Below are 13,767 nucleotides of genomic sequence, written 5' to 3' on the forward strand. Positions count from 1 at the left end.
AAGCTCTTTTTGGCCTCTCTACCTTGAACCATTGGCACGTTAGATGTCGTCTGAGGTAGTTCGATGCCCCATCCTGCTTCTGCTACATTCGCGAGCCATGAATTGTGGGTAAACTTTGAGCCTTTTTAGACGGGACTCTAAAAGTTATTATTTCAAATTAATTTGCACTAACTACAGTGATATTTCATACTGAAGTCATTAGTGGCTCGTAATCACACATTCGTAATTATCTCGCAAATGGCTCGATCGTGGGCCATGATTACTGGAACGTTTTCGTTTCCATTATCATATGAGTTCTTCTTTCGCTGTTAATCATAATACGCCATTTATACAGCTTCACCCATCTCAAAATTCAAATCAGTCGAGATGGCGCAGTGGAAAGCACAACGGACTTGCATTCGAGAGGACGACAGTTCAGATCCACGTCTTGCCATCCAGACATACGTTTTCCGTGATTTCGCTAAATCGCTTAATGTACATGGTGGGATAGTTCTTTTAAAAAAGCACGGCCGATATCCTATCGCTTGCTAATCCGATATTGGGCTCCGTGTCTAACGATGTTGTTGTCATTTCTTCTTCGAGACACAGCTATTATGACTAAGCTCTCTCAAACATTTGGAAAGCATTCGTCAACGTCAACTAGAAAAATAATGAAAATACGTTGAAATAATCAGACGATATAGACAGGAATGACGAAAGAACTGCGATAGAAAAGTAAACAATACAAAAAAAGACGCTAAATTCTTAATGAAGTTAGACAACAACGTAGTATGCTCCAACCCATACTGAATATGTAAACAGAACGTTCAGTAAATAAATGCAAATACAATCTTACAGTCACAAAAATAAATAATATGGATGCTTGGACTTGTCAAAGACATAGCTGCTTTATATCCAGTCGAGTAGAAATCCGAAAAATCTTAGAAGATAGTGGCAAAAACTAGGAAGTGTTCAGAAATAGGAAGGAATACAGAAATACTCCAGACCGAAGAATCAAAATAAATAGTTATCAAACCTAGGGTAAATACGATAAAACTAGCATCATGAAAATGTTCAGGTAGAAAAATAGCTGTGTACATAAAAAGTACAAAGGAAATAAAAGAAATAATCAGAGAATCAAAATTAGTGTTAGTAAATAAAATAAAAATATTTGGCTCGAAAAACATCAATATTGAAATGAGGGAGAAACTTCATTTGTAGCTGTGAAACATGCACAGAAGACAAATATTAAATGGAATACCTGGTACAATATTGGCTTCGTATGTTTATGTGGATTTTCTTCATGATTTGTGATATATCTTTATTTATATATGAACTCCTTTATGACCATAATACTTTCATTTTGTTTCCGCATTGTCCCATAGATTGTTAGACTACAATTCAATTAACGGCCTGTTTCAAGTTAATTGTTAACTGTCGAATAACGTAAAAATAAATTAACTATTAATAACAAAACCACCTATAGGCTTTACAATCTAGAAATGAGAGGAGAAACTTCTGTTGCTCTCCGTCAGAGCGGCAACTAAATTTCATAATGATATATTGCCAACTAGTCGAACTTACTCACAAGTTACGATGACACTTTCTTACCAGGAAACATAGTAAACATCTGTCGACATATAATTTATATATTTTCATTGTTACAAAAAAAGGTTTGGAAATAGTACAACAGGTAAATAAAATACATCGAACTGTCTTCACAGCTAATCAGAGAGATACGTGTATGGCACCACACTTAAGTGGAACTTTTACTCAGTGAACCTGTTGACGCACTTGAGGCACGTCCTTGCTCAGTAGCTTTATCGAGCTGCCACCCACATCGCACTTAACCTACGATTTTGAACTGAGCCGATCGGCGTTTGTCAGATCCCCCACCACAAGTCAGGGCACCTCCCACTGTTGCAATATACTGACTTAACATACACTGAAAAGCCAAAGAAACTGGTACACCTGCCTAATATTGTGCAGGACCCCCGCGAGCACGCAGAAAAGCCGCAGCACTACGTGGCATGGACTCGACTAATGTCTGAAGTAGTGCTGGAGGGAACTGCCATCATGAATCCAGCAGAACTGTCCGTAAATCCGTAAGAGTGCGAAAGGGGTGGAAATCTAATCTGAACAGAACGTTGCAAGGCATCCCAGGTATGCTCAGTAATGTTCCTGTCTGGGGAGCTTTGTGGCCAGCAGAAGCGTTTAAACTCAGAAGAGTGTTCCTGTAACCACTCTAGCAGTTCTGGACGTGTGGAGTGTCACACGATCCTGCTGTAATTGTCCAAGTACGTCGGAATGCCTAATCGACATGAATGGATGCAGCTGATGAGACAGGATGCTGTCGTACGTGTCACCAGTCAGAGTCGCATCTAGAGGTATCAGGGGTCCAATATTACTCCAACTGCACGCGCCCCACACCATTACAAAGCCTACGCCAGCTTGAAGAGTCCCCTGCTGACATGCGGGTTCCATGGTTTCATGAGGTTGTCTTCATACCCGTACAGGTCCATCTTCTCGATACAATTTGAAACGAGACTCGTCCGAGGAGACAACATGTTTCCTGTCACCAACAGTCTAATGTCGGTGTTGACGGGCCCATACGAGGCGTAAAACTTCGTGTCGCGCAGTCCTCGAGGGTAGACAAATGGACCTTCGGCTCCGAAAGCCCATATCAAAGATGTTCCGTTGAATGGTCCGTACGCTGAGCACTTGTTGATGGCTCAGCATTGAAATCTGCAGCAATTTGCGGAAGGGTTGCGCTTCTGTCACGCTGAGTGAATCTCTTCAGTTGTCGTTGTTCCCGTTCTTACGGGATCCTTTTCCGGCCGCAGTGATGTCGGAGATTTGATGTTTTACCGGATTCGTGATATTCACGGTACACTCGTGAACTGGTCGTACGGGCAAATCCCCACTTCATCGCTACCTCGGAGATGCTGTGTCCCATCGCTCGTGCGCCGTCTATAACACGACTTTGAAACTCACTTAAATCTTTATGACCTGCCATTGTAGCTGCAGTAACCGATCAAACAATTGCGCCAGACACTTGTTGTCTTATGTAGACGTTGTCGACCGCAGCGCCATATTCTGCCTGTGTACATACATATGTATTTGAAGATGCATGCCTGTATCAGTTTCTTTGGCGCTTCGATGTATGATACAAAAAAATCTATCTCCATTTAATAGGAGTCTTTTATTTTTTTAAACTTCTTGTCATTTCGGGCCGCTCACTGCAGTAATAATTCTTAATTTAGGATGAGTTATTACAAAATACGCCTAATCAAGCTTGTGAATATTCTGGTGGACCGTTACAAGAATAGTAATACAAAGTTAAATGAGACCGACACTTTCATTGTTCGTTACAAATATCGCAGGTGTCGACTGTGCAGAAAGCAAGGAGTTACCTTGTAATAGATCCAAATGAAATGCTGTCAACCAGTCGCAAAGTTGACTACAAAGCCCCTTCCTCCTTCGCACCCCACTCCCTAAAATCTAACGCATTATTATACATGGTGGTGAGGGGGTTGGGGGGGGGGGGGTTACTTTCCGCAGTAAACGTCCAACGAGAAGTGACTTACAGAATGCAATCATGCTTAAGTTTATTGTATCTGTGGGCACTACCATCCGTAGTTCCTAGTCCAGGGGCCGGCTGCTGTGACCGAGCAGTTCTAGGCGCTGCTGCTACGGTCGCAGGTTCGAAACCTGCCTCGGACATGGATATGTGTGATGTCCTTAGGTTAGTTAGGTTTAAGTAGTTCTAAGTCTATGGGATTGATGACCGTAGATGTTAAGTCCCATAGTGCTCAGAGCCATTTGAACCATTTTTGCTAATCCAGGTTACAGTTGTCTACCGAGGATGAAGTCTGAAACTCCTATTTTTACCATTTTACGAAATACGATATTGAAGCTTACCCTAAGAATCACTTCTTACGTCTTTCCGTGGTGTCAACAGGTGCTGGAGTTCGTCGACGAACACGGGAACGAAGTGCTGAACCTCGGGTCGTTCACGCTGCTGCCGCAGCACGTGGTTCGTCTCATCCTCGCCAGGGACGAGCTGAGAGCTGATGAGTTCACCAAGTTCCAGGTCTGTGATTCCGAACACCAGAACATGGAAGTCTGACTATAACCCTACCTCTACTAGTGTAGTTTAGTACGCTTTTATCTAAATAATAGAAAAAACCTTTCTGTATGTTGTCACGTTTAATATACACCAAAAGAACAAAAAGTCCTGCTACAGAAAAGGCCTCGAATAACCCTCTTACTGAAATTTTGTTTATTTCATAGATAAAGTACACTATGGGAGGATACTGCTGTTAATAGGAAAAGCTAATCAATACTGTTACCCATTTTACAGGATTTGATCGAGTCTTGTGTCTAATGCATAAATAAATCAGACTATTCAATTCTTTTCCAAAGATTTTACGCAGCAGTTAAATAGAAACGCACTATGAATAATATTATACTGAAGCTAGGGCAACTGAGTTCCAAGTTCATTTAGTGGTTTAAAACATGTAATAATGGTCGCCAGCCTATCCATGCAATGAAACAGTGAAGTATTGGAAAAGCAGAAGTATGAATTTTGCCTACTTTCTTCCTACTGTTTGATTTTGTTCTTCAAATAAATATTACTCCACGTAAACGATGTTGATGCAGACACTGGAATTTCATTTTGACTGCTTGAAAAAGCCTAGTAGATAACTTCATGGGGGCTAAAAAAATTTGGCCAAGGTGGACATATAGAATATCATTTTCTATAATAAACAAACTTAAATACTAAAATACTTAAATACAAAAGCACACATTTTTATACGGATCATTTCACTTCACGAAAGCCTCTTTCTTATTGGAAATTACTTTCAAAAGCTTTCTTTGAAGTAACTCTGTATAGTAATTTACCAGATGACAGTGACTTGGCTACACTCTGATTGAAATTTACGTAATCCAAACTTATTCAAATTAAATTTGCTGGTTTCAAGTCATTACCTATCTTAAACTTGCTTACAAAACTTCTCTATGGCATAGCATGAACATCTATCAAGTAAAGAAATTAATTCAAGTTGGTGGAAAGGAGAGTGATTTTTAGATAGTACAATACCCTTGATTGTATTTCAACGGAGTGTTACAGAACCGCTGCTGTCCATGATGTACATACAGCAACGAGCCAAAACATTACAACAGCTGCACACCGCGACGTTTGGTGCTGCCTGGCGGCGTTGAAGGCACCACACGCGGTAACAAAAGCATACAAGCGGAGAAAACACGGACGAGGAGTCACCCTGACGAATGTTAATAATTGGCAATACTGTACAATCGCAATAAAGTCATGAGATGTTCAATTGAATCCTTTATTAGAACATGTTACACTTTACGGGATTACACCCATCTTCAGACATCACAAACTTCAACTCCTTCCCAACCAACCAGGCGTACAGCCTTGACAACTCAAAGAAAGTGCCGAAGCTCTGCTTAAAGACTGCTTGTGTCGCAGTCATATGTTATTCGGCGCTTTCTTTGTGTTGTCAAAGCTGTACGCCTGGTTGTTTGGGAAGGAGTTGAAGTTTGTGATGTCTGTAGATGGGTGTAATTCAGTAACGTGTAACATGTTCTAATAAAAGGGTCAATTGAATATCTCATGACTTTATTGCGATTGTACAGCATTGGTTGCCAATTATTAACATAAAAATGATCGCAGGCTTCAGACGAGATTTTATGTCCTGTATATCAGTCTGACGAAGATATGGGCTGCGGATGGGATAGCGACTTTGACAAATGTGATACTGTCATGGGCATTGCGAGGTGCCGGGGCTAGCAGTGTATTTAACACTAAAATCTTCTAGAATCTTTATATGGAAATGATGCTCTAAGCCCCCCCCCCCCCGTATGGCACCAGCAATAATTTAATTGGATAGAAATTAATTAGATAAAGGAAAGTTTCATTAACATAGTGAGAAATGAAAGGGTAGCTCTACTGATCAACGGAATGAAAGTTTTGTCCAAAATAACAATTTGATTTATTATGACTAAACTCAAAATAATAAACAAAACACATGAAACATTTACAATACATCAAATTGGATACTCAAATAAATGCTGTGAAGGTGAAGTTGTCCATAAACTAGATTGTGACATTTATGAACGATTGGTTATGGGGAGCCAATTCCTTGCAACTAAAATCTGAAGAGAAACACCCAGCCAACCCAACATTAACTGCTGCTATGGTAGTGATAACTCAGACAATGAACACCCAAGACAGAACAAAGTTAGAAAATACGAACAGGCACGCTCTGCTGAGCTCTGATTATCACCTAGCAAAATTCGCTGATTTGCCGGTGCTGCGGACATACATTACCAAGCTGTCTTCTTAACTGCAAGGACACGAACTGGCGTACTGGAAGCGATGGCTGGTTGCTTCGACGTGCAGTCATGGTGATGATAATGTCACGAGTATAGCCCGAAACAAATTATCCTAGTCTGGTTGTTCCAGACTAAAGACTTCCTATCAATACAAATGCGCCTCTGATGGAGAAGAAGATCACTGATGGTACAGTGACTGATGTAGCAAGTGAAGTCACACACTAACTCTGATACAGTCAACTTTAGCCAAAACGGCTCAAGACGGACAACATAGGCCGCTTGTACGCTGAACGCTCAATTGACAACTGTACTCGGAAAGTTACGTTGAAGTCGAAACTTCAGCAACTTCGTCAAACAGTTACAATTAAATGAAAGTATATTAGACAGCTAACGGAAGGCAGGCTATCCAGAGCAGCGAGAGCTCAGTCTTGTAACCTACCCCGACTGAAAGGCGAGAGCCGTTTCCCTCAAGAGCTCCCGTACAAGCTGAACACAGAACATTCCCGCCCCCACGACAGTGGCCGTGGTTAAACGTTCCAATCAGCAACTCAAAAAGCGGCGGAAAATTCCACTCTATTGCCAATGCACTACTATTCCACCAATGGAGATGTTTGGCGCCAGTTTCTGCGCTGATTTTGCTACGTCACTGAGATATCCCCTGAGCAAGCCAATCACAGTTATGATTTTGCAGAAAACGGGGGAATTTGCCCGCAAAGACTGCCTGGGAACACAAGTCATTCCCACGCCTCGCTGGTAGCCCGCCAGAAAGTGTTTTCACTAAGTTTCTGCGAAGTAACGGAATCTCTAGCCCAGCCGCTCCGTCAGACCCCTGTAGGCGTGTTGCCCCCGCTCTTATGACAATGTCGGCATCTGGACAGCATCCACTCGGCTACCTCACACCCGTCGGCTTAACTCTTTCAAGATCAGCATAACCCGCCTGTCACCGGACCACCCGGGTGATGAGAGATGCTGCATGGGAAGTCTGCGTGTGGAGGAATGGCAACTTTTCACTGCATGCAATTAGAGAGGAAAATCGAATTACTCAGAGTAAGATAGAAATATGAGAGGGGGCTCATGCCACCTCTCAGCATCTACAGGAAGATGTGAAAGGACATCGAAGCTAGCACTAGGCGCTAAATGATTGGATGTCTGCAACTCTTCACAGAGCGCCGTGCTCGGAGACTTGTCTGCTCTGTAAAGTAGGACAGAGGGTGATCTGTGGCATCTCTGCTGAACGAGCACAACCCCGGTGCACGCACAAGTGTTTCACAGCACACCGTTCATCGTACATTGTTGTACATGGAAGCTGCACAGCAGATCACCCCTACGTGTTCACGTCATGGCCCAACGACATCGTCAATTAGGACTGCAGTGGGCGCAGCGCAATCGGGATTCGACCGTCGATCAATGGAAGTGTGTCGGCTCTTCAGGTGACACACATTTTTGCTGCACTAGGTGGGTGGTCGTGTCAACAAACGCTGTCATCGAAGCGTGCAGCGCGCCACGGGCACAGGCTCGTGGGAGCAGTACCGTGCTGTGGGAGACATTCTCCAGTACTTGCATGGAACTTGTGGTAGTGATTGAAGACACTCTGACAGCTGCGCACAATCTGTATCTGTTCATCCTTGATGTCTTCCCTGACGGCGATTTCATCTTTCAGCGGTATAACTGTCGGTGTCTCGGAGCCACAACCGTGTTACAGTCCTTTGAGGAGCATTCTATTGAACTGTCGTTGATGTCTCGGCGACCAAATTCGTCTGACGTAAATCCTGTGGTACCCATCTGGTCACTATCGGGCGTTATCCCCGGGTACGTAAATCAGCGGCCACTTATTTACGCATATTACATGACTACTGCATAGACATCTAATGCCACATACCTCATACCTCCAAAAACTTACCAACAAACTGTCGGATCCGTAATACGCAGAATCAGCAATGTATTTTGTCGCAAAGACAGACAAGCAATCTAGTAAGCACGTGGTCATAATATTTTGGCTCATCAGTCTAAATCACATGTCTATAATGCATAATGTTGGAAACATCATTGTATATATAGCAGACACTGAGAGCCGGCCTGGGTGGCCGAGCGGTTCTAGGCGCTACAGTCTGGAACCGCGTGACCGGTACGGTCGCAGGTTCGAATTCTGCCTCGGGCATGGATGTGTGTGCTGTCCTTAGGTTAGTTAGGATTAAGTAGTTCTAAGTTCTAGGGGACTGATGACCTTAGAAGTTAAGTACCATAGTGCTCAGAGGCATTTGAACCAGACACTGAGATCTGAAAAAAGTGGTGCATTAGACCCATCATCAGTGCCCACTTTCATTCAGGTCTGTAAGAGACAAGCAAATTTGAAGTAACATTTATAGTGGCGAAGTAATAGCCCTAATTCAGCACTCAGTAACCGCCACATTCCGAAATGGAAACATCCGAAACCTCCAAATAAATTTAAGCATGAACATATTGCTGAGAAAGATGTGCCAATTGTTTTTGGGTCTTTTACGGACCATTTCTGCAACATTACCAGAAAAAGAGATGTATGTAGACAACTGTCATAGTGCCGTACGGGGTGATCACAAACAGTTTGAAAGGCTTGTAAGTGTGGTGCAGGGGAGGTTGTGCTGATAAACAGCTGTTCAGAAATAAAGTCGATAAGTTGCGCTGTTTTAGAGTTATTTAACATTGAAGTTAGCTAATCAGGACGTAATGCGCAAAAACGCAAACAGCCGGCCAAAGTCGTTGTCTCTAAACGTGTCTTCGTTTGGCTCCTTCAGCGTAGCTGTTGCTTATCTAGCTGTAATTTATCACTTCCCAAAAAGGCACATTACTGATAATTAGCATTTAAAAAAGTGGTAACCCACAGTCCCATAGATGTTTGTTCATCGCCGCAATTAGAGTACGAAGGTACTTCAAATTGCGAGCCCACAACTACCTGATCGGCTAACTTCGATGCTAAATCACTAGGAAGCGGTGCAAAGTTTGCAACTATTTCTCAGAATAACATATGAAACACCCTGACAAGCGTTTCAAACTGTTTCTGACCACCCCGTAGACCCGTTCAGATAGTCATTCGTGTTAAAGCGCCGCTTAGGCATGAGGGTTGTGCTAAATCAGTTTATAAACATGTTTACTTTTCCTGCGCAGATGCGGAAGAAAGGAACAAGAAAAAAGTAGATGAATGTTATAGTGATATATGCTGAAATAAGCTAAAGCGTGCATTTGAACCAAACTGTGAACAGTTCGACGGTATAGATAGTGGCATGTAGACACGTATTCTCATGCAAAGCAATGTATGTCTTGTAGATCAGAGGATCCCTCCCACTGCTTAACGCACATTGCGGGAGATCAAAATGGACACCTTTTGTCACATGGCAAACGTCAGTACATGCGTGCAATTCATTGAAGCTGGTGACACGAATTGGCCGAGAAGGACCAACAGCAACATGCTTTTGAAATCTGTTCATTGGGCTGCCAATCCGCAGGGGCAAACTTATTCGATGCGAAATTACAGAAGAGATGATTCGTCTACATATTATGATACACCGCGGCAGTTAGACAACTACTGTTAAATGATTCTGGGGGTTGTAGAAGCGACTTTTCTTCTTCTTCTTTAGGGCCAGCTGCATAATGTGCATCTCATAACGACATGATTATTGGAGTAGATGCACCAAAATAGCTGCTTATAATAACTAATCATCATTTACGACACAATGTTTCGGCATTTATCGCCATTGCCAACTAAGTCTTGACTGATGGGACGTACATATCGCGTGAACTGTCTTATAACTGTCATTGTTTTAATAAGATAATAAATGACGTAGAATATTGAAACTAAAATGTTAAATACGGTGTGACAGTAGTCTGACAGCACCACTCTTACGACGCTACATTCTTTAGCTCAGATTGGCCTACTCTCAACGAAATTGTATATTGTTTTAGGTATGTAGATGACACCAGCATGTTAGCAGATGGTAACAAATCAGATATCGAAAATATCTATCAAAAACTCAACCAACTACACTATGGAAACTGAACAAGACAATACCATTAACTATCTAGACCTCACAACTGGCAAAAATAATAATCACCACACGTTTGATATCTGTAGAAAGTATACCACTTCTGACAACGTCACAAATGCCAATTCCTGTCATCCGATGGCTCTTAGACTAGTATTTCTTCCATTCAGTGATTAATAGATTAATAATCTATCATTATAAAAGCTAACCATTCGAAAAAAGCCTACCACATTTCAATATATGGCCTATACAAATGACTCTGACCTCAACATAATCACAAAATTATACTACAAGTGTAAACCACCAAAGCAGAACAAAATTGATAGCGAGATGTGCCTAACTCGATGAACATCACCTACGCAAAAAATAAGATACGTTCCAGCAAGCTACCTTGGTTGTTGTTGTTGTGGTCTTCACTCCTGAGACTGGTTTGATGCAGCTCTCCATGCTACTCTATCCTGTGCAAGCTTCTTCATCTCCCAGTACCTACTGCAACCTACATCCTTCTGAATCTGCATAGTGTATTCATCTCTTGGTCTCCCTCTACGATTTTTACCCTCCACGCTGCCCTCCAACACTAAATTGGTGATCCCTTGATGCCGCAGAACATGTCCTACCAACCGATCCCTTCTCATGGTCAAGTTGTGCCACAAACTTCTCTTCTCCCCAATCCTATTCAATACTTCCTCATTAGTTATGTGATCTACCCATCTAATCTTCAGCATTCTTCTGTAGCACCACATTTCGAAAGCTTCTATTCTCTTCTTGTCCAAACTATTTATCGTCCATGTTTCACTTCCAGACATGGCTACACTCCATACAAATACTTTCAGAAATGACTTACTGACACTTAAATCTATACTCGATGTTACAAATTTCTCTTCTTCAGAAACGCTTTCCTTGCCATTGCAAGTCTACATTTTATATCCTCTCTACTTCGACCATCATCAGTTATTATGCTCCCCAAATAGCAAAACTCCTTTACTACTTTAAGTGTCTCATTTCCTAATCTAATCCCCTCAGCATCACCCGACTTAATTCGACTACATTCCATTATCCTCGTTTTGCTTTTGTTGATGTTCATCTTATATCCTCCTTCCAAGACACTGTCCATTCCATTCAACTGCTCTTCCAAGTTCTTTGCTGTCTCTGACAGAATTACAATGTCATCGGCAAACCTCAAAGTTTTTATTTCTTCTCCATGGGTTTTAATACCTACTCCCAATTTTTCTTTTGTTTCCTTTACTGCTTGCTCAATATACAGATTGAACAACATCGCGGAGAGGCTACAACCCTGTCTTACTCCCTTCCCAACCACTGCTTCCCTTTCATGTCCCTCGACTCTTATAACTGCCATCCGGTTTCTGTACAAATTGTAAATAACCTTTCGCCCCCTGTATTTTACCCCTGCCACCTTTAGAATTTGAAAGAGAGTATTCCAGTCAACATTGTCAAAAGCTTTTTCTAAGTCTACAAATGCTAAAAACGTAGGTTTGCCTTTCCTTAATCTTTCTTCTAAGATAAGTCGTAAGGTCAGTATTGCCTCACATGTTGCAGTGTTTCTACGGAATCCAAACTGATCTTCCCTGAGGTTGGGTTCTACTAGTTTTTCCATTCGTCTGTAAAGAATTCGTGTTAGTATTTTGCAGCTGTGACTTATGAAACTGATAGTTCGGTAATTTTCACATCTGTCAACACCTGCTTTCTTTGGGATTGGAATTATATTCTTCTTGAAGTCTGAGGGTATTTCACCTGTTTCATACATCTTGCTCACCAGATGGTAGAGTTTTGTCAGGACTGGCTCTCCCAAGGCCGTCAGTAGTTCCAATGGAATGTTGTCTACTCCCGGGGCCTTGATTCGACTCAGGTCTTTCAGTGCTCTGTCAAACTCTTCACGCAGTATCGTATCTCCCATTTCATCTTCATCTACATCCTCTTCCATTTCCATAATATTGTCCTCAAGTACATCGCCGTTGTATAGACCCTCTATATACTCCTTCCACCTTTCTCCTTTCCCTTCTTTGCTTAGAACTGGGTTTCCATCTGAGCTCTTGATATTCATACAAGTGGTTCTCTTATCTCCAAAGGTCTCTTTAATTTCCCTGTAGGCAGTATCTATCTTACCCCTAGTGAAATAGGCCTCTACATCCTTACATTTGTCCTCTAGCCATCCCTGCTTAGCCATTTTGCACTTCCTGTCGATCTAATTTTTGAGGCGTTTGTATTCCTTTTTGCCTGATTCATTTACTGCATTTTTATATTTTCTCCTTTCATCAATTAAATTCAATATTTCTTCTGTTACCCAAGGATTTCTACTAGCCCTCGTCTTTTTACCTACTTGATCCTCTGCTGCCTTCACTACTTCATCCCTCAAAGCTACCCATTCTTTTTCTACTGTATTTCTTTCCCCCATTCCTGTCAATTGTTCCCTTATGCTCTCCCTGAAACTCTGTACAACCTCTGGTTCTTTTAGTTTATCCAGGTCCCATCTCCTCAAATTCCCACCTTTTTGCAGTTTCTTCAGTTTTAATCTACAGGTCATAACCAATAGATTGTGGTCAGAGTCCACATCTGCCCCTGGAAATGTCTTACAATTTAAAACCTGGTTCCTAAATCTCTGTCTTACCATTATATAATCTATCTGATACCTTTTAGTATCTCCAGGGTTCTTCCATATATACAACCTTCTTTCATGATTCTTAAACCAAGTGTTAGTTATGATTATGTTGTGCTCTGTGCAAAATTCGACCAGGCGGCTTCCTCTTTCATTTCTGTCCCCCAATCCATATTCACCTACTATGTTTCCTTCTCTCCCTTTTCCTACACTCGAATTCCAGTCACCCATGACTATTAAATTTTCGTCTCCCTTCACAATCTGAATAATTTCTTTTATTTCATCATACATTTCTTCAATTTCTTCGTCATCTGCAGAGCTAGTTGGCATATAAACTTGTACTACTGTAGTAGGCGTGGGCTTCGTATCTATCTTGGCCACAATAATGCGTTCACTATGCTGTTTTTAGTAGCTTACCCGCATTCCTATTTTCCTATTCATTATTAAACCTACTCCTGCATTACCCCTATTTGATTGTGTGTTTATAACCCTGTAGTCACCTGACCAGAAGTCTTGTTCCTCCTGCCACCGAGCTTCACTAATTCCCACTATATCTAACTTCAACCTATCCATTTCCCTTTTTAAATTTTCTAACCTACCTGCCCGATTAAGGGATCTGACATTCCACGCTCCGATCCGTAGAACGCCAGTTTTCTTTCTCCTGATAACGACATCCTCTTGAGTAGTCCCCGCCCGGAGATCCGAATGGGGGACTATTTTACCTCCGGAATATTTTACCCAAGAGGACGCCATCATCATGTAATCATACAGTAAAGCTGCATGCCCTCGGGAAAA

At 41.9% G+C, this 13,767-nt stretch overlaps 1 protein-coding gene across 1 annotated transcript in view; it reads left to right on the plus strand.

The window, feature by feature from the left end:
- LOC124790032 (serine-enriched protein) overlaps positions 1–13,767 on the plus strand; it is a 141,664-nt gene that overhangs the window by 100,486 nt on the left and 27,411 nt on the right. Inside the window, exon 7 of the mRNA XM_047257587.1 lies at positions 3,941–4,072. Coding sequence (XP_047113543.1) covers positions 3,941–4,072 — 132 coding nt within the window. The remainder of the gene's footprint in view (positions 1–3,940; positions 4,073–13,767) is intronic.

Source organism: Schistocerca piceifrons, chromosome 3 (assembly GCF_021461385.2).
Source record: "Schistocerca piceifrons isolate TAMUIC-IGC-003096 chromosome 3, iqSchPice1.1, whole genome shotgun sequence".
NCBI lineage: Eukaryota > Metazoa > Arthropoda > Insecta > Orthoptera > Acrididae > Schistocerca > Schistocerca piceifrons.